The sequence below is a fragment of the Heloderma suspectum genome, chromosome 2 (assembly GCF_057233095.1).
Source record: "Heloderma suspectum isolate Gila_16-S chromosome 2, 16-S_ref, whole genome shotgun sequence".
NCBI classification, from domain to species: domain Eukaryota; kingdom Metazoa; phylum Chordata; class Lepidosauria; order Squamata; family Helodermatidae; genus Heloderma; species Heloderma suspectum.
In genome coordinates, this window is record NC_139459.1 from 63,341,062 (window position 1) to 63,362,140 (window position 21,079).

The 21,079-nt window shown below is 41.0% G+C and overlaps 1 protein-coding gene across 44 annotated transcripts in view; it reads left to right on the forward strand.

Moving 5' to 3' along the window:
• The window catches only part of CAST (calpastatin), an 86,058-nt gene that overhangs the window by 43,644 nt on the left and 21,335 nt on the right, over nt 1-21,079 (forward strand). For 21 of the 44 annotated variants that reach the window (XR_014787663.1, XR_014787664.1, XR_014787665.1 and 18 more), the window contains 11 exons: nt 3,709-3,759; nt 4,708-4,764; nt 4,855-4,974; nt 6,562-6,663; nt 6,742-6,804; nt 7,988-8,086; nt 11,693-11,773; nt 11,864-11,917; nt 15,707-15,805; nt 15,939-16,034; nt 17,435-17,536. Coding sequence is in view for 36 of the 44 variants with exons in the window: in XM_084833715.1 (XP_084689841.1) it covers nt 3,709-3,759; nt 4,708-4,764; nt 4,855-4,974; nt 6,562-6,663; nt 6,742-6,804; nt 7,988-8,086; nt 11,693-11,773; nt 11,864-11,917; nt 15,707-15,805; nt 15,939-16,034; nt 17,435-17,536 (924 nt within the window). In the remaining 8 variants the exon portion in view is untranslated. Of the gene's footprint in view, nt 1-2,514; nt 2,581-3,543; nt 3,620-3,708; nt 3,760-4,707; nt 4,765-4,854; nt 4,975-6,561; nt 6,664-6,741; nt 6,805-7,987; nt 8,087-11,692; nt 11,774-11,863; nt 11,918-15,706; nt 15,806-15,938; nt 16,035-17,434; nt 17,537-21,079 lie in introns of those variants that run through there. The other 23 variants (XR_014787660.1, XR_014787661.1, XR_014787662.1 and 20 more) reach the window with 2 other exon arrangements.

Sequence of the window (21,079 nt, forward strand, 5' to 3'; positions counted from 1 at the left end):
GCAGGTGTGCATAAGTGGTATGACGAAAATGAACAAACCCAGAGGGGTTAACATGCTAGGTATTTGCAGCATGATTCACCTGCATTTCTAGCCTGTCCCATCCATAGGGATGTAAGTACATTTATGCACAAGGCAGGATCCAAGCAAAAATGCAACTAGTTGTGTGCCAAAGTGGGCTTTGAACTTGGGTTTTTCAAACAGCAGCCTTCTGTGTCATAAAATCATTTTTTATAGTATGACATAGTGGTCTTTCAAAGGAAAAAGGCAATCCCACTGGGCATGTTCAGGCCATTAGGTATGCTCAAAAGAGCTCTTTTTGTGTCCCAGCCACAACATTTATATGTTTGGATTTATATCTCTTATTCCTATGGTTCAAGGAAGTTAACAAACATAATTGCAAGGGGATTTAATATTAAAGCAAGTACATTTCTATCCTCAAAGGGCAAGCACAGCTAACCTGTTCCCAAATCTTTGCTTCCTATCCTGCCCTCCTTCTACCCTCCCATTCCTACCTCCATGTTTTGTGTCATTCTGCTCAATTCTTAATTTTAAACATGCCTTGATTCACAGCTATATTAAGACTTACCTCTTGCTCCGCACTGCTTATACAATAAAGGCTGGAAAAACAACAGGCTATTTATACGTCTCTGACAGCCTCCACAGGAACTACAGCAGAGGTAGCAAATAGATCTCTTCCCTTCCCCTCAAATTTGATGCCACACTTTGGCAGCCTCTGGCAGTTGAGAGAAGATACTTTTGGCTAGTTCAGAAGACTGATAGTTTCTTCTGTTCCTGTAGCCACATGGCACAAGACATTTAAGAGGGGACTTGTGCTGCCTGTCTAAGAAGTAAAGGCCATTACTGCACTCAACTTTAGAGAGGGACAATTAATAGAAAAGATAATGTAGATGGGAAGGGACCAAGAGGCTACAAGTCTAGCTTTTCATAGCTCAACTCATATAATCTATAATATTGTGCAAAAGAAGGAGGAGCATATGCCCCTTTTCCTAATGGTGCAATCCTAAATATGTTTACTCAGAAGTAAGTCCCGCTCTATAGTAAGTGTGCATAGCATTGCATACAAAATAACTCAAGCTAATGAAGCAAGTTATATCCAAGGTGCGGGAAAAAGCTACTTCCTCTACCTCCTCACACATCCCCAATTAAAACCACCAGCCAATCTGACTTTAGGATAAACGTTTAGTACAGCTGCTACACAAACTCTACTATCCCATGATAAGCTTCCTTTTTTAGACCAAAAGGTTCACTCTTTTGAGCTACATAAACAGTCCAAAGCTGTGCAACATTGGAGATATGATTCATCAGTTTGTCCCATCTCCTTTCTTTGATTCATGATGATGCGATAGATTTATGTCAGAGGAGTGCAGTAACATATGTTTGCTCAGATGTGTACAATGAAAGCATGACACATGGAATAGTGGATTGAGTTTGCAGCTTTATTTGAGAGCTGCAGAAGTGAAAAGCAGGGTAGGATTTTATCCATTAGGGCTGTGGCTTATTAGAAGCCCAGTAAAATGGTATGTGGCTACAAAACAGTTGCCCGACTTCACTGAGATCGTTGAAATCTCCAGCCGAAAAACCTAAGAATAGCCATGCTGGACTGGACAAAAGTCCAACCTAGGCCAGCATTCTGCTCCCACAGTAGCCAACCAGATGCCTGTGGGAAGCCCACAAGCAGGACATGAGGGCAATAACACCCTCCTACTTGTGTTCCCCAATACCTGGTATTGATCGGCACACTGCCTCTGATACTGGAGGTAATACATAGCCTTTTTTTCAAGATGTTTGTAAAGGAGTAAAGTTGTGAAACATTAAAAGTCATTAGCTCTATTGTTTCCCCGCTTTGATGTTGGTTGCTTGCCAGTCTACTGTGCAAAATAGTAAGATAGATGGGATGTTCTAATTAGGACCTAAGTCCAGTGTTACGTTTTAACAACACTTGGCTGGGCTTCCTATGTCAACATTTCAGAAATGCTGTTGCCAGTCATGCATTGTTTTTGTTGTTTTGGATTCTGGGTCCCTGTAAAGTTCTGTAAGGAATGTCTAGAAAATGGAAAGGGGGAGAGGTCTGGGAGATGAGAGCAGGGGAAGGCCCTATATGTCATTCCATACCTTTCAAGGTATCCCTAGGCCACAGTGTGCACATAAAAAAATGAAGCTCTTGCCTGTTATGAGGAATACATGCATGCATATGGTATTCAAACATACACCTGCTAATTCCTGTAATATGCAAAGTATGCCCTGAAGATGCCCTGCATTGGCAGGGAGGAGCCCGTTTTGGTATGATAGTTCATTGTTGAAAAAGTAGAGTTATTTTAATTTCAACATTTAGTAAAATAGAACAGTTCTTTAGGAAGCCTTAAAAAAGGAAAACCTGTGTGTTAATACTGTGTGCTTTAAAATCCACCCCACCCCCAGTTTTTAAACTCGCGTTTCCTTAGCATCCCTTAAGCAATTTCTTTAAACATCCTGAGTTTGTACTCCCAATACTAGGCTTCTTCAAGCCAGCAACAGACCAGTGGATTGCAATCCCACAAAAGGAAAAGGAACAAGAAGCAGGTGATATAGACATTGGTTTTCGTGTGTCTATGTTTGATAATAACAGGAGTCACACCAGCAGCATGTGCTCATTCATTAATCCTGAACTAACAAACTTCAGTTTACGTCTGTCTTCAGCTGGGTATAATCACACTGCAGTAATTTGCATAGCACATCATGGAAATAAACTCCCAAATGCAATTTTATTTGTATCCTCATTTTTGCATTGTTTCTTAACATTCACATTACTAGATACACATACCATAACTAATACCTACATTTTGGTAGAACGCCACTATTAGACAACTATATGGAAACTGATGTAGCAGATTTATTTGGGCTTCTTAGGTTTTCCTGCTCTTGCTTAGTGTTTGATGGAGGTTTTTAGATCTTTAGATACTTGTAAAATGTGTGTGCTTGTGTGCTGATGCATCAGAAAAATATTTTTGTTCAATGTTTATAGTGATTAAGTAATCTACAGCAACGTATGTAGAGCCTGAGTGAAGTGAGCATTTTAACATTGTGCTGCTTATATCATATGAGTGCTAAACAAAGTCCTCAGTAATTAAGATTATGTAAAGCTGGTTCCGAGCTCCAACCTGCCATAAACCTGCCATAAATCCCAGCATCTGATTGGGAATGTCCTTTTAACCCACAATTTAAATTGCTCCCCCATTCAGCACCACCCCAACATTTGTATTTCATCACTCCTTATCTGATGCTCTTGTCCATTTCTGTGCTTTGCTTTCCTTTATTCTGCTCTCTTCACAGTTGGTAAGCAGTCTTGTCTGTGTGCCATGCAAGAGTTAAGAGTTCATGAGTCAATTGAAAGAAGGTCTACAAAAAGTCATGGGAATTGTAGTTTTTTGACTCCTTGGTTGCAATCTTAGCACCAGCACAAAAGACTACAACCCCTATCAGCAATAGCTCACAGGAACTCATTCCACTTCAGCCAATTAAAATAGTTTCATTTTTCATCTGATGGGAAGTTGTTGGAATTATTATGACGGGATGGGACCATTCCATACAATTCTGGCTGCGCTGCTACTGTTTACTGTTTGTAAGCACTTTTCCACTATAAGAACATCTTCGTACTTGAGAAGTTACTTTAATAATTATTTTTATCCTTTAACATTGCTCATCTTGCAGGCAGCACAAAAATCAAAGACAGAGAGTGACAAAGCAGTGCAGTTAACCAAGGTAAAGTAACACAGTTTTTGTATTCTGCATGAAAGTTAAATGTGCCTACTAGGAAATTTTTTTTGCAGCCTTTTAATTTTAAATTCAGTATGTTCCTGTTTATTTAGCTGATTCAGTATATTTAGTTTACTGATAAAAAAGAATATGTTGTGGGCTTCATAGTCTCTGTAAGATTTAATTGTAATGCTAAACAATGTATTTCAAAATGGAATTTAAATCTTTCAGATTACTTCAAAGGAATGTCATCATGTTTATCTGTCCATACTATAATATACAATAACTTTTAGAAAGAAAACTCTATCTTTGCAAGCAACTGCAGTTAGACTTTGTAGATTTGACTGTTCCCCCATAATAAATGCATCATGTAGAAAAGCCCAATGATTCAACTTGGGCAAGATAACAGGTGGAAGAGGGCTTTCTAAAGTCTTAAAGTGGCCAGCTGGCTGACCAGCAGGCATCAGATGATGCAAAGCATTTGTGTTCCCCACCAAGGAATACCTAGCTGTCCCCCACCGCTGGGCAGGAAATGAGATGCACAGAATCATTTGCAATGATAAGAGAGGTCAAACATGCCTCATTTCAATGCTATGATGTTGTCATCCTTTGGAAAGAGTGGAAGGCTGAAAAGATAGAGGAGAGGTGGGGTGCAATAAGTGAAATCTCAATTGATGGCTTAGCCGTCGGGGCTGTGCCCATCTCAATTGGCCTTGCACTTAACATTTCAACAGAGGCAATTGTCTAGTTGTGCACCCCTATTTTATTGTAGCTGGTTTGGCAGGAAATCCTAGCCATGTGATACACACAACTTTTTAGTTTGGACAGTATTGAATCTTATATTGTTCAGTGAAAGAGACAAAGTTGATTATTCATCATGCAGATTAATTTGTTCTACCTTAAAAATCAGAGAAGTTTGATTAATTATTTATATTGCTGTCTGTATACACACAGCCGGACGATTCTCAAACTAAGCATCCCTCTGAAGAGAAACAAAAAGACCCTGGAGGGGTAATATTTTTTATATATTATAGTTACAGAATTCTGTTCAACACAAATATATGTAAAGGTATTCTTAATTTATGTATTTAATTTGTGCAGGCAAAAAGCCCAAGCAAACCTTCTGTGGAAACGGAACCTAAACAACAAAGTACTGGAAAAGCAGTCCCTGGTCATACTGAGAAGTCAACAACACAGCTGACATCAGTAGACGAACCAAAGGTAAGGTAACATGGGAAATCCCTCTGAAGAAAGCTCTTGCATTGCACTGCCAAATTTTGGTGTAGAGAGCTGATCCCAAAGGTTGAGAGAGACAAATAGAGTGAAATGCAACGTTAATTGGACCAGAGCAAAACCTTAATACCATCTTATCAACCTAAATTGACCCAAGGTTTGTGCTTTGTGTTTTTCTGCATTTTTCAGCAGGCAGGAATATGCTCCAGGTGTACCAATTATAAATTACATTGTAACACAGAATGTGATTGTGTTTTGTGCTGCAAAATACTGTAACTTACAGAACATTAATATAATTCCTTGTAAGAGTGTTCAGAAACTGTGACTAGCACAAAATGCAGTGGCCAGATTGCTTTCTGGTGCATGTTTTGTAGGCCAAATTATGCTGATCTTGTATGAAGTGCCCTGGCTGCCAGTTAGTTTCCAGGCATGATTCGAGGTGCTGGTGCTTATCTATAAAAATCTAAACTGCTTGGGGCCAGGGTATCTGAAAGTGCGCCCCATCTCATATGAACTTGCCCATAATTTAAGATCTTCTTTGGATGCCCTTTTCCGTGTCCCACGGCCAAGAAATATTAAGTTGGTGGAAACATGGGATAGGGCCTTCTCTGTGGCAGCCTCTCCCAAAGGAAGTTAGACTGGCCCCTTCTTTGTTCAGTTTTAGGCAGGCTATTAAAACATTTTAGGCAGGCTTTGTAGTATTTTAAATCTCTTAGTCCTGCACTCTGATTCATTCCTGCTCTCAGTTTCTGCTGCAGGTGCTGTTTTAAAGTTTTTAAATTGTTCTAACATTTTAAAATTGTTACACTTCTCAACTAAGTCACCTGGGGATTTGGGCTGAAAGGTGACTCATTATTTTATGTTGTTATCTGTTTGGCGCATGGAAAATTCTTTACTCCTAGCCATTTTAGAGACCTAGTTCTAGATTTTTATGGCTGTTGTATTGATTCCTGTGATGTTTGTTGTTTTGTTTTGTATTGTATTCTTTTAAATATTTGTATTGTATTTTATATTTTAACTGTTTGTGTGGCATTGTAATCTTTTAGCTGTTTGTAATCCCCTCAGAGAACGCTGCTTATTGGGCAGATTAAAAATAAAATAAAGTATTGGTGTGATCTAGATTGGGCAAAATGAGGTGGTTTCTCTTTGGTCATATTGAATACATCACAACATCTGCCAAAGCTGACTTAACAGTACAAACCAGCTACTTTTTAGCTGATGCCATAATGTCAGAGTGGTGTTGAGGATAACCACAAAAAGGATGATATAGAAATATACATAGCATTTAATTCCACAACATAGGGATTGCACTGCAGTCTTTTTCTGTATACAGTTGTTAAGTGTCACTGTACTTCAGAAACAATATTAACCAGAAATGGAAATTATGTCAAAACTATGGTATTCTTGCAATATTAAATCATTATTAGGATTATGTGCATGCTGTAACCATTTGATTTTAAGTTCTATTTGGAAGTACAGGTTACTTTTGATTAGGGTTTATGTGCTTATCGCTTGGGCTGTCTTAAATACTACAAGAAAAATTTCATATGGGCCTCTATTTTTTCTCTACCTCAGGCTAAAACTGACAAAAAACCATTGGCTGCCAAGGCAGCTGTTGCAGCTGCTGGCATAGCTGGAGCAGTTACAGCTGCTGGCTTGACTACTGCATCTGCAGAGGTAAGTTTAGTGTTGTTGTTAATCAGGGGAACATATAGAGTCATCTGCTACCTCTCAGAAATGCATTTTTATTTTCAGACCAAAGAAAAGAAATTGGCAACCCCAGCTCCAGCTGCTGCAGATACTAAACCAGCTGAAAAGGTAAGCAAATATTTATTTGCTCTCTGGTTAGATCATGAACAATACAAAATTGTCCACTACTAAAGCAATCATTTTTCTAAATCTCAGTAATCATCTAGCATGGATAACCTTGCTGTTCTTTTTTAAAAATATGCATAACCAGTCAGTTTTGATCCACATCATATGGTTTTTGTGTATGAATCATCTGACAAAGAATACTTGAAAAAGTTGTAATTAAGATTACTTTGTACCTTTTTCTAACCTTTCTTTCCTTTGGACGGGGATGTTCAAAGAGTTGTATATCTTTTTGCTTTGTGCTTTAAGTTTGATTAGCACCAGTCCTGGATCAGTTTTTCTCAATGATGGTCACTGATTAGATTGGGTGACTAGGCTGAGTGCTGCTTACAACCTTACAGGTTGAAAATGGTACACAGTCAGCTCCTGTGCTGCTTTGGCTTGACCAGCTGTGTTCCCCAGACAGAATGGAGCTGGTCTACTGAGGGCTTGCATTTGACACAGTCCAAAATGGTGCACACAGCAAGTATCCCAGAAGCTCTGGGGTAACCTCTGATTTCCTGAAGTGAGGGCTACCTATCACGATCTTGAATGCAGGGTGGGGGAGAATAATGCTGGGAGCGGTAGGTCTTTTTCCTGTCTAAACCTACATGGGATTACATCGTTAATGTCTTAATTTTGTAGTATGGTTTTATTGTTGATTTTAATGTTTTTATGGTGATATTGTTTTTGTTTTGATTTATTGCACACCGCCTTGATGACCTCTGTGGAAAAATGTTATAGAATATTTAAAAGAATAAAATAAAACCAGGATCTAATGCAATATCTTTGATGCTACAGGACTCTAAATATTTGAAATTTCTTGTTTTAGCATCCATGTAGGTGCTTACAGGACTGTGCAGTTTCATCGCTTTTACATGTCTTTCTTTCACTCATGGGAGCTTCCTTGTTGAGCCTGTTTTATGTTGGTTTATGTTTGTAAAGTGCCTGAAGCCCACCTATAATTTCAGGCACCTACATGGATGTTAAAACGAGAACTCTCAAATATTTAGAGTTTGATTCATGAGGGCTGTGCAAAAAATAAATTATGACTAAGTGCATATTGTTTCAGAAAACTGTCAGGAATAACTTACTACATTAAAAAAAATCTGTGTCATACCTTATAAAAAGTGAAAATCTGTTTTTCTAGTCTGATATAGATGCTGCCTTAGATGATTTAATAGATACACTTGGAGGTCCTGAAGAAAATGAACCGCCTGCTCCTGCATATACTGGACCAGAAGTTTCGGTATGGGATCTCCTATATAAGAGCTGAGGAGCCTTATTTATTAGGCCTACAGTTGTGAGCTCCTTTGTCCGAGATAGTGACTGTTTTGGTATATGAATGAATTTGAACCGAATTTGTATCCAGTGGTGTTCTTCTGCCAGTGGAACAGAGACCACTGGTGGATCAAATACCCTCTCCTCCTGCAGTCCCCCATGTGCTCCCCAAATCTGCTCTGAAGGAGGTGGGGAAGGCAAACCCCCATTTTACAAGCGGAGGTTCACTCACATAACGTTAGCCCAAAATAATGAGTGAAGTAGAATGGTAATTGAGCTATCTTCTTGTAAATGTACATGCGCACATTTTTTGGCGACTAAATTTTTCAGCTATATTTATTTTTGGACACATAGCACTTCAGTCTTGTGGCTTCTTCACATATTAATTCATTGTAAACATCCGTTTGGATGTTTCTCATGTATTTTCTTATGCATTTTTCATGTTTTTAATCGACATAGAAGTCTCTGATGCAGTTGTCCTGTGATGCACTCTTTCTACTTCAGTTATTCGTTTTTCCCCTCTCCCCTCCTTTTGTTTGCTTTTGTTTGTCAACTTCTTGAATCTGTCACTTGCACGTGTGTGTATGTAATCATTGTATAACCATCAGTGCATTCCTATACATGTCTGCTCAGAAGTATGATCCATTGAATCTCATGGAGTGTATTCCCAAGTAAATATATATAGGATTGAAACTTAAGGTAGGTAAAGTAGCTGAATTGAATTTTTAATAGGTGTATTTTTCCCTATATTGTATGAGGAGCTCTGTCACCCTTCCCAAACTTGAGGGGTCACGTGCAGGTAATAAACAAATTGAATGGAAAATACCAGTTTTTCACATGATTGCATGTGCATGCTCTCTCTCCCGCTTGTGTGTGTGCGCGCGCACACACACACACACAAGTAACATGGGATCATGCCATAGAGAAGTGGCTTTCATGCTGCTGGATGTGTGTAGAAAAGTGATTGGGGAGATCTGCAACACACAGATTCTCAAGTGGTGGTTATTGCCTTTTCAGAAACTCAGACCTGGTTCACATGTAATGACAATCCATTGGTTAAACAACACATGGGTTGTGCGTGAGTGGGAGAGAGCAAGTGCACTGCCTAAAGCGTACCTTCAACTTCTGCTTGTACTTCACAACCCACGATCGATGCATTTGTAGGTTGTGGAGTGTGACATCTGAACTGGACTCCTGGGTTGTTTAGGGGCTAAACAATCCATCAGTCTGGGTTTGGACATCACACTCCACAACCTACAAATGAGACGATTGTGGGTTGTGGAGTAAAAGTGGAAATGGCTGGCACGCTGCAGGCAGCACGCTCTTGCTTGCTCACCCCTGACAGCCCTTGGTTTATTTAACGGATTCGCTGTCATTACTTGTGAACTGGACTTGCAATTCACATGACACACCAGCCCACCATGGGTTATTTAACTCGCAGTGATGCTGTGGCACATGCAGGGTGCATGCGGCTGCCATTTTGAACATCCAACCCCTACTTGGGGGTTGTCGTGTGAACGCGACCACTATGAGTTATGTGAGGGTTAAACAACCCTCACAGAACCCTAGAACAGACTATAATCCATGCTCTCCCAATTCATGCAACATGACAACCCTCACGTGCAGGTTGGATATGCAAAGTGGTGCCCAAAGGTACTGTGGCTTGTCAGAAGTTGAATAACCCATGATGACCAGCACTGTGTCATGCGAACCAGGTCAATGTGCTGAGGTGTTCCTGATCCATTTTCCTGACCCATTACAATATACTTTGTAAATATACTTTGAGATGCTCAGAAATATGCTGCATCTGCCTTCACTTTTTCAAATTCTGCTCTCTCCTTTAGTGAATATTCCTTTGATGTACATTTTCACTTTCTGACCTTATCCTAGGAAGGTAGGCTGGCCTGGAACTGAGTGCAGATACATCTTTAATAAGCAAACAGGCTTGTACATACCACTGGCAGTGCTGCAAAAAGGTGGCATCCTTTTCTAAATTTAGATGGTAGAAAACAGAGTTCAAGTGACAGTCTAGGCTTCAAGCCCAATTTATGAAAAGAATAAAAGATAACAGAATTCCCAACAACTTGGAGAGAGAGGTAGTGGGGTCTGATTCAATGATTTGGAATGGTGATCACAAACAAGTTTACATGAGCCTCAGGCTTGTGCATTTCCTCCCTATTTCTCCTCTATAACTGACAGAAGGGAAGAGAGCTTCTGTTCTCATTTTAGAACAAACTTCAGTTCCCTGCTATTCACAAACATCAAACTGTGAGTTACTGTAACCACATTTACGGACAAACTAGATATGTCTTTATTTTCCTTTTCACTTTTAATGTCAGGCCAAATAACATCAGCTGGGGTGGGGGGTGTAATTATCTCAATTGCAGCAGGAGGGGGAATGTAATTCTTACATCCCATCCTGTGGTCCTAAGGAAGATCCATTCTCTGAAGCCGCTACTTGCTTTGGGAGGATAACCTCCATTGACACCAATGGAGGATTTCCTCCCAATGCAAATAGCAGCTTCGGAGGAAGGATTTTCTTCAGAACCACAGCAAGTTGATTCTCTCCTCTAAGCCTGCTGTGGTCTTGATAATTATCAGCCCCCTTAGTTGATGCTATTTGCATTTTTTAAAAAAACCTGAATGTAAATCCAAATATGCTTTTAATGCCCTGTATAGTTTGGTTAGTTAAAACAAACCACTGTAGCTAGAACAAAACCACGGCTCCCCTGGTTGATACAGAACAGAGAACTGTGGTTTGTTCTAAAGTGCAAGCTTCCTGTTTTCTTCTTCTTACATGCCAAACAGAAGAAGGAGGGGAAATGTGTGAGCTTGAGGCTCATGTTGGGTAGTTTATGATCATCTAAACTGTGGTTCAGTTGACCAAAGTGTGGGACTAACTGTGCTGCATAATGTTTAAACTCAGATTATGTTTGGCTCTTGAATTTTTAATATTTTTCTACAAGGAAGGTACAACATATGATGCTGGCTCAGGAGTCACAGGCTGTATCATACTGATCCTGATACAGATTGCTGTTTTCCCATAGCTGCTAGCAGTGAGGAAAGAGTGATCTATGTCAGGATCTCTGGAGGAGGAAGTGGAGACATGCTCCCCCGCCCCGCCTCCCCGCAATCCTGACATAGATCACTTTTTCCTTGTTGGTAGCAGTGGCGGAAAAAGAGTAATCTGTATGATGATCTCTGAGGGAGGGAATAGAGGAGGGAATTCAGCAGCAATTGCAGCAGGGGATCAGGGCCCCCATGCGGGGCCCATAGTTAAGACCTTGGGGGGACTTTATGTGGCCTCCAGGCCGCTGGTTGTGCACTGCTGTTTTCAACAACGAGTAAGCTTATGTGATAAACATATATTTAAGTGCACAATCCTATGCATCATTAGATAGAAAAAGGTCCTACAATTCCCAACATTCTCCAGCCAGCTATGGCTGTGCCTGTATATGATGGTGAATTTCTTCTTTTTTTCTTAGTAAATTGGAATTTTATATGAATGAGATGTGTATATTCATAAATTAGTCATTAATTTCAAGAATCAAAGATAACTTTTTACTTGATGCAGGACCCAATGTCCTCCTTATATATAGAAGAGTTGGGCAAACGAGAGACCACAATTCCTCCAGAATATAGAAAACTATTGGAGGTAAGTAATTGGTCCAAAACTCTACTTCAGATGTTTTCTTTGCTGTGAACTGGTAGCAGTAATAATCACAAAACTAATTTTCTTTTTCAGAGTAAAGGAGAAGGCAAAGTAGTTCCCCCACCAGTGGCAGTGGGAGGATCTCAGGTATGATTAGTTTATTTAGCACGAACTGTGAAAATGGGCATTATTACTGGTTTAAGGACTCTTTTTACATGTGTCTGTGCTTTATATCTTAAATTGCAATCAACAGGATGGATCCAGACTAGGGCTTTTCTTCACACTGAGCTTTTATCTTGCGATTGAGATTGCTCCTTCATGGAAGTTTGAGGGCTCTTTAGATGATGCTGTGATCCTCCAGGGCGTCTCCTGCACTAAATGCCCTTTGTTCCATTTTTAAATAGATCACAAATAATGAGCTATCAAATTACCCCATTGTGTTCCGCTTGAGTTTCCACTGTAAAAAGAGGAAAAGCTGCAAGAAGAGGAGGGAGACCAATGAAAGTTAATGGAAGACTCAGATATGGGGAGAAGGAGGGGGAAATGGGAGGGGGGAAAGGAAGCAGGTGAAAAAGGGAGTCACTGTGATCCTGCATTTAAAACAGAAACAGAAAGCCCTGTTTTAAATGTAGGATTTTAGAGATGCTGGTGTAGAGATGCCCTAGATTAGTCATGGTTTAGTCCCTTTGAAATCAACAGGACAAGTTTAGTCATGATTAAGTGGGACTAATTTAGTCTGAATTAAATTAAATTAAATCCAACCCACTGTTGAACTTAAGTAGTCTTGGTGTTATAAATAAGATTCAGTTGTCTTAATTACAACTGTGCCAGCTTAATTGGCTTCTGGTATGCAACTGTGGAGGTGAGGAATAGATTTAAGGGATTAGACCTGATAGACAGAGTGCCTGAGGAACTATGGACGGAGGTCCGTAACATTGTTCAGGAGGCAGCAACGAAATCCATCCCAAAGAAAAAGAAATGCAAGAAAGCAAAGTGGCTGTCTGATGAGGCTTTACAAGTAGCTGAGGAAAGAAGGGAAGCAAAAAGCAAGGGAGAAAGGGGAAGATATATCCAACTGAATGCAGAGTTCCAGAGAATAGCAAGGAGAGACAAGAAGGCCTTCTTAAATGAACAATGCAAAGAAATCGAAGAAAACAGCAGAATGGGAAAGACTAGAGATCTCTTCAAGAAAATCGGAGATCTCAAGGGAATGTTTTGTGCAAAGACGGGCATGATAACAGACAAAGAAGGCAGGGACCTAACAGAAGCAGATGAGATGAAGAAGAGGGGGAAAGAATACACAGAAGAACTATACAGGAAAGATCTGAATGTCCCTGATAGCCATGATAGTGTGGTCACTGAACTTGAGCCGAACATCTTCGAGAGTGAAGTCAAGTGGGCCTTAGGAAGCATTACTAACAACAAAGCTAGCGGAGATGACAGTCTTCCAGCTGAGCTATTTAAAATCCTAAAAGATGATGCTGTTAAAGTGCTGTACTCAATATGCCAACAAATTTGGAACACTCAACAGTGGCCACAAGACTGGAAAAGGTCAGTTTACATTCCAATTCCAAAGAAGGGCAATGCCAAAGAGTGTTCAAACTACCGTACAATTGCTCTGATTTCACATGCCAGCAAGGTTATGCTCAAAATCCTACAAGCTAGGCTTCAGCAGTATGTGAACCGAGAACTACTGGAAGTACAAGATGGGTTTCGAAGTGGCAGAGGAACTCGAGATCAAATCGCCAACATTCGCTGGATCCTGGAGAAAGCAAGAGAATTCCAGAAAAACGTCTATTTCTGCTTCCTTGACTACGCTAAAGCCTTTGATTGTGTGGATCACAACAAACTGTGGCAAATTCTGAAAGAGATGGGAGTACCAGACCACCTTACCTGTCTCCTGAGAAACCTGTACGAGGGTCAAGAAGCAACAGTAAGAACCAAACATGGAACAACCGATTGGTTCAAAATTGGGAAAGGAGTATGACAAGGCTGCATATTGTCGCCTGCATATTGTCGCCCTGCTTATTTAACTTATATGCAGAGTACATCATGAGAAATGCTGGGTTGGATGAATCACAGGTCAGAATTAAGATTGCCGGGAGAATTATCAACAACCTCAGACACGCAGATGATCCCACCCTAATGGAAGAAAGCGAAGAGGATCTAAAGAGCCTCTTGTTGAGGGTGAAAGAGGAGAGTGCAAAAGCTAGTTTGAAACTCAACATTAAAAAAACGAAGATCATGGCATCTGGCCCCATCACTTTCTGGCATATGGAAGGGGAAGAAATGGAAGCAGTGACAGATTTTTTTTTCTTGGGCTCCAAGATCACCGCAGACGGTGACTGTAGACATGAAATTAAAAGACGCTTGCTCCTTGGGAGGAAAGCTATGGTAAACCTAGACAGCATAGTAAGAAGCAGAGACATCACCTTGCTGACAAAGGTCCGTATAATCAAAGCTATGGTTTTCCCTGTAGTAACGTATGGCTGTGAGAGCTGGACTATAAGGAAGGCTGAGCGCCGAAGAATTGATGCTTTCGAACTGTGGTGCTAGAGAAGACTCTTACGAGTCCCCTGGACTGCAAGGAGGTCAAATCAGTCCATCCTAAAGGAAATCAGCCCTGACTGCTCATTAGAAGGACAGATACTGAAGCTGAAGCTCAAATATTTTGGCCACCTAACGCGAAGAGAAAAGTCACTGGAAAAGACCCTGATGCTGGGAAAGACTGAAGGCAAAAGGAGAAGGGGACGGCAGAGGATGAGGTGGCTAGATAGCATCACTTATGCAATGAATATGGACTTGAGCACGCTGTGGGAGAGAGCGCAGGACAGGAAGGCCTGGCGTGCTATGGTCCATGGGGTCACGAAGAGTCGGACACGACTGAACAACAACATGCAACTGTAGAGTATGCATGGATAAAGCTGAAAGATCTTGGTTTCATTCAGTTTCCATTGAGTCAGTGGGTAGACTCTAGAAACGGATACATATATTGTACACAGAAGATATGCACACTTCTGTATGTTGTGGAGGCCTGTGAACCATGGACTGGATATCCAGATCCAGACCATATTTTGCAGTTTGTCCATTCCTGATATAGAAGCCATAGGTCAAAATTGCAAGCAACCGACTGAAGATGCAATCCAGAATTGTAATTCTGCAGTTGCTTTCAATAGGATGTGGATTGCACACTGGTCTTAAAAGGTTATCATGACTAGAGTCTAGTGTTAGCCTCACAAAATGAAGGAAAGATGGATCACATGAGTTAATAACTTTATTTGGAACAACCAGTGTTTAGCATGCTGTTGGTCAGCATAGTGTCTGGAGAACTTGATAATATCTGGTGTCTCTGGCCATTTTTCTTTCCCCAAAGTTGTGGTGGATTTTGGTGACAAACACTGTAATTGTGTGAGGAAAGACTCTTTTGAACAGCTAAATCAAAATAGTTTCTATTAGAACCCAGAGGAGTACTGTAGTATGTTTTCCAGCAAAGATGTATTGAAATCTAATATTTTATTTCAACAAGCAGTCTCCTGATCAACTAATTTTGAGCAAAGAGGTAGGTGCCAGCCCGTGGCTTGAGACAGCACCTGTTCTAACAGCTCAAGGACATATGGATATCTATGTGAGAAAAATGCCTCTCACACCAGTGCTGCAGTGGTGAGTTCTTCCACCCTTTTCCCCCTTCTACTGCTGCTCCACAGTGGGTGGCAGAGGAAGACTGGAAAAATAAGCCACTGCAGTCCACTACCATTCCCCACATTATCTACTACTGCCACAGAGTTGTTACAGCAGCAGTTGATGTCTTCAGATCAGGAGCTGACAACCTTAAGTGCAGCTCTGCATGAATAAATGTGCAATTAATAAATGCCCACAAACTGTAAGCTGCTGTTGGCCAACTAGTATAAGTGTAACCCAATTTGTGTTTTCATTTAGCCAACAATGACAGATGATGACCTTGCAGATGCTCTGTCAACTGATTTTGCTTGTAGTGCTGTACCATCTGCTGGAGAGAAGAATGTCATGCCAAAAGAGGTACTCATTTTTCTTTCTTTTAAAGGAATGCCTATTAGGCTTAACATAGAAATCTGGAAGGATATTTTTAACAATTTGTCTCACAATGTATGCCAATGTCCTAATGTGTTTAAATTCTTTTATGTTATAAAAGAAGCCTGCAGAAGAAGGTGATCTTTTACAAGCCCAGTCTACAACTTTGGTCAGCAGCTCAGCTCCTCCTAAAGAGAAGAAACCAAAACTGGAAGAGGTATAAATGTTTCCCTTCTATGCTAAGTAGTCTGATTTTTCAAAATAAGCAAGTAAAACCTTTCATGACCTGGTATCCTGAAAGAGCATTACAGGGTTGTATATAAAGAAATGTTGGGCAAGCAAAGACCCTCTGGGCTTCACGTAGACCCAGTTTGCACAGCGATAACAACCCACAGTTAACAAACTATGGGTTGATGAAAATGGAGCGGGAGCAGGCAACTGGTTCACACAGTCCCACTCCCTCTGCGATAAGCAACACCGTCCCTGGGTTGTTTCTCATGACATCTGAACCCGGAACTCTGGGTTATTGTGGGATGAACAACACAGAGTTTGAACATAGCTTCACTTCATTTGTGGTCACAATACACTTTTTAAAGAGACGTGATTGTTGAGATTCAAAGTGTTAATTACATGGGTTGTTTAAATCAGGATATGATTCATTTCTTCTCGGTATCTGACAAAACGTTCACTGTGTGCAGTTTGTGTGTTGGCATGGCCGCTGTTTTTCCTTTCTCCTTATACTGGGTTTTATTGTGATATAACCTTTCCTGTTGCCTGCTAAGGATGTCATGTCTAAGAATGTCAGAGCATAGCAATACATTTATAATACCATATTCATCTGATACATACAGATGTGGAATAATATTTGGTAAAATATTAGGTGGCTGGAAATAATACCTGTCGTTTATTTATCTGGAATCAGACTGTAATGGTGCACCTTATAGGTGACCCCTCCCTTCCCCCAGTCATGTTCTGCTAAAATAAATGGGAATTCATTTCAGCCGGGCTTCTAGTATTGTGTTGTGTGTAAATCAGTTGACTAACCTGAGCCCACAGCTGTTGGACCACAAATACTTTGAACCAAGTTTCAAAACGTAGGGTGGATTTAGTATTATTAAAATTCACAAGCCTCTGTCATAGTGGCTCAATTGAAATTCTTTCTTAACTACAAACAGCTGGACCTCACAGACCGGCTTGACATGTGTTTGCTGTGCCTTTCCCCCAGCCATGAGCTATCTCTGTGCAAACCTCATGATGCTATTTTGTGTGTGTGTGTGTGTTTGGGCTGTTTGTTTTTGTTCTGTTTTTATTCTTTTGTAAAGTGCTTTGGAATTTGTTTTGAATGAGAAGCAGCATATAAATGTTGCTGATAATAAATAAAATAAATGCTGCCCAATAGCAAAAGAATATAATTTACCTTCCTACACAGTAATTTTTTTTTTAGCTACGCTGCCTAGATTACAGTATGTGAAAATGGTTCTTATTTAATAAAGTCAAATTCATCGGTGTCATGAATTATCATTAGCCTCAGTCCTAATGATCATAGTATGCATGGATATATGATGAGACATCTGCTACTTTTAAAATGCATAATCATATGCTAATTTTACAATACAGGTGGCAATTAGTGACAGCGCCCTAGATGCTCTTGTGGATACACTTGGCATGCCAGAACCAGAACCTGAAGTAGACCTAAGCTCCATCGTAGAAGTTGAAGAGGTAATATTTACACTGCAAAAAAATCTGAAACCATCAGCAAAATACTCTTCTTTTACCTGTTGCTAGCAGAACCTTCTAAGAGCGCTGTGAAACCTGAGGTCGTAGCAGGTAGTGGTGTACCTGTTCTGAAATGCAGCGTGGCTTCCACAGAGTGGGAATGTGTGAAAGAATGACTGAGAAGATTCTTGCTAAGAAGCAGTTTTACCTTATGACTTTTTGTAAAACACTTTATCGCTGCAATTTTGTGCACACTTAATTATGAGTAAGCCCCATTGAACACAGCAGGACTTCCATCTCAATAAATCTGAATAGGTGAATAAAATGCTTTATCAATGATAAATACATGATTACTAGCACTAGACGTGCCCCTTCATGGATCACTGCCTTGTTGTGGCGAAGGGGCTTGCGTAACTCAGTGAAGCCATAAGCTATGCCGTGCAGGGCCACCCAAGACGGACAGGTCATGGCAGAGAGTTCTGACAAAATGTGGTCCACTGGAGAAGGAAATGGCAACCCACTCCAGTATTCTTGCCAAGAAAACCCCATGGAACGTATCACAAGGCTAAAAGATATGACGCCGGAAGATGAGTCCCTCAGGTCGGAAGGTGTCCAATATACTACTGGGGAAGAGCAGAGGGTATTTCCAAGTAGCGCCAGAAAGAGGGAAGTGGCTGGGCCAAAGCTGAAAGGACACTCAGCTGTGGATGTGTCTGGGGGTGAAAAGAAAATCTGATGCTGTAAAGAACAGTATTGTTTAGGAACCTGGAATGTAAGATCAATGAATCAAGGTAAGCTGGAGGTGGTCAAACATGAGATGGCAAGACTGAACATCGACATCTTGGGAATCAGCGAACTAAAATGGACAGGCATGGGTGAATTTAATTCAGGTGACCATCATATCTACTACTGTGGGCAAGAATCCCTCAGAAGAAATGGAGTAGTACTCATAGTCAACAAAAGGGTGGGAAAGGCAGTACTGGGGTACAATCTTAAAAACGATAGAATGATCTCAGTACGAATCCAAGGCAAACCATTCAACATCACAGTAATTCAAGTCTATGCCCCAACCACTGATGCCGAAGAAGCTGAGGTTGATCGGTTTTATGAAGACCTACAACACCTTCTAGAACTAACACCAAAAAAAGATGTCCTCTTCATCATAGGGGATTGGAATGCTAAAGTAGGAAGTCAAGAAATCCCTGGGATAACAGGCAGGCATGGCCTTGGTGTACAAAATGAAGCAGGAAAAAGGCTAATAAGAGTTTTGCCAAGAGAACACGCTGATCATAGCAAACGCTCTTTTCCAACAGCACAACAGACGACTCTACACATGGATATCACCAGATGGTCAATATCGAAATCAGATTGATTATGTCCTTTGCAGCCAAAGATGGAGAAGCTCTATACAGTCAGTCAAAACAAGACCTGGAGCTGACTGTGGCTCAGATCATGAGCTGCTTCTTGCAAAATTTCAGCTTAAATTGAAGAACGTAGGGAAAACCACTAAACCATTCAGGTATGACCTAAATCATATCCCTTATGAATATACAGTGGAGGTGAGGAATAGATTTAAGGGATTAAACCTGATAGAGTGCCTAGGGAACTATGGACGGAGGTCCGTAACATTGTTCAGGAGGCAGCAACGAAATCCATCCCAAAGAAAAAGAAATGCAAGAAAAGCCAAGTGGCTGTCTGATGAGGCTTTACAAGTAGCTGAGGAAAGACGGGAAGCGAAAAGCAAGGGAGAAAGGGGAAGATATATCCAACTGAATGCAGAGTTCCAGAGAATAGCAAGGAGAGACAAGAAGGCCTTCTTAAATGAACAATGCAAAGAAATTGAGGAAAACAACAGAATGGGAAAGACTAGAGATCTCTTCAAGAAAATCAGAGATATCAAGGGAACATTTTGTGCAAAGACGGGCATGATAACGGACAAAGAAGGCAGGGACCTAACACAAGCAGATGAGATGAAGAAGAGGGGGAAAGAATACACAGAAGAACTATACAGGAAAGATCTGAATGTCCCTGATAGCTATGATAGTGTGGTCACTGAACTTGAGCCGGACATCCTCGAGAGTGAAGTCAAGTGGGCCTTAGGAAGCATTAGTAACAACAAAGCTAGCGGAGATGACAGTCTTCCAGCTGAGCTATTTAAAATCCTAAAAGATGATGCTGTTAAAGTGCTGCACTCAATATGCCAACAAATTTGGAACACTCAACAGTGGCCGCAAGACTGGAAAAGGTCAGTTTACATTCCAATTCCAAAGAAGGGCAACACCAAAGAGTGTTCAAACTACCGCACAATTGCGCTCATTTCACATGCCAGCAAGGTTATGCTCAAAATCCTGCAAGCTAGGCTTCAGTAGTATGCGAACCAAGAACTACCGGAAGTACAAGCTGGGTTTCGAAGAGGCAGAGGAACTAGAGATCAAATCTCCAGCATTCGCTGGATCATGGAGAAAGCAAGAGAATTCCAGAAAAACGTCTATTTCTGCTTCATTGACTATGCTAAAGCCTTTGATTGTGTGGATCACAACAAACTGTGGCAAATTCTGAAAGAGATGGGAGTACCAGACCACCTTACCTGTCTCCTGAGAAACCTGTACGAGGGTCAAGAAGCAACAGTAAGAACCAAACATGGAACAACTGATTGGTTCAAAATTGGGAAAGGAGTATGACAAGGCTGCATATTGTCGCCCTGCTTATTTAACTTATATGCGGAGTACATCATGAGAAACGCTGGGTTGGATGAATCACAGGTTGGAATTAAGATTGCCGGGAGAATTATCAACAAACTCAGATACGCAGACGATACCACCCTAATGGCAGAAAGCGAAGAGGATCTAAAGAGCCTCTTGTTGAGGGTGAAAGTGGAGAGTGCAAAAGCTGGTTTGAAACTCAACATTAAAAAAACTAAGATCATGGCATCTGGCCCCATCACTTCCTGGCATTTAGAAGGGGAAGAAATGGAAGCTTTGACAGATTTTTTTTTCTTGGGCTCCAAGATCACCGCAGACGGTGACTGTAGCCATGAAATTAAAAGACGCTTGCTCCTTGGGAGGAAAGCTATGGCAAACCTAGACAGCATAGTAAGAAGCAGAGACATCACCTTGCCGACAGAGGTCCGTATAATCAAAGCTATGGTTTTCCCTGTAGTAATGTATGGCTGTGAGAGCTGGACTATAAGGAAGGCTGAGCGCCGAAGAATTGATGCTTTCGAACTGTGGTGCTGGAGAAGACTCTTACAAGTCCCCTGGACTGCAAGGAGGTCAAATCAGTCCATCCTAAAGGAAATCAACCCTGACTGCTCATTAGAAGGACAGATACTGAAGCTGAAGCTCAAATATTTTGGCCACCTAATGCAAAGAGAAAACTCTCTGGAAAAGACCCTGATGCTGGGAAAGACCGAAGGCAAAAGGAGAAGGGGACAGCAGAGGATGAGATGGCTAGATAGCATCACCGATGCAATGAATATGAACTTGAGCACGCTCCGGGAGAGAGCGGAGGACAGGAAGGCCTGGTGTGCTATGGTCCATGGGGTCA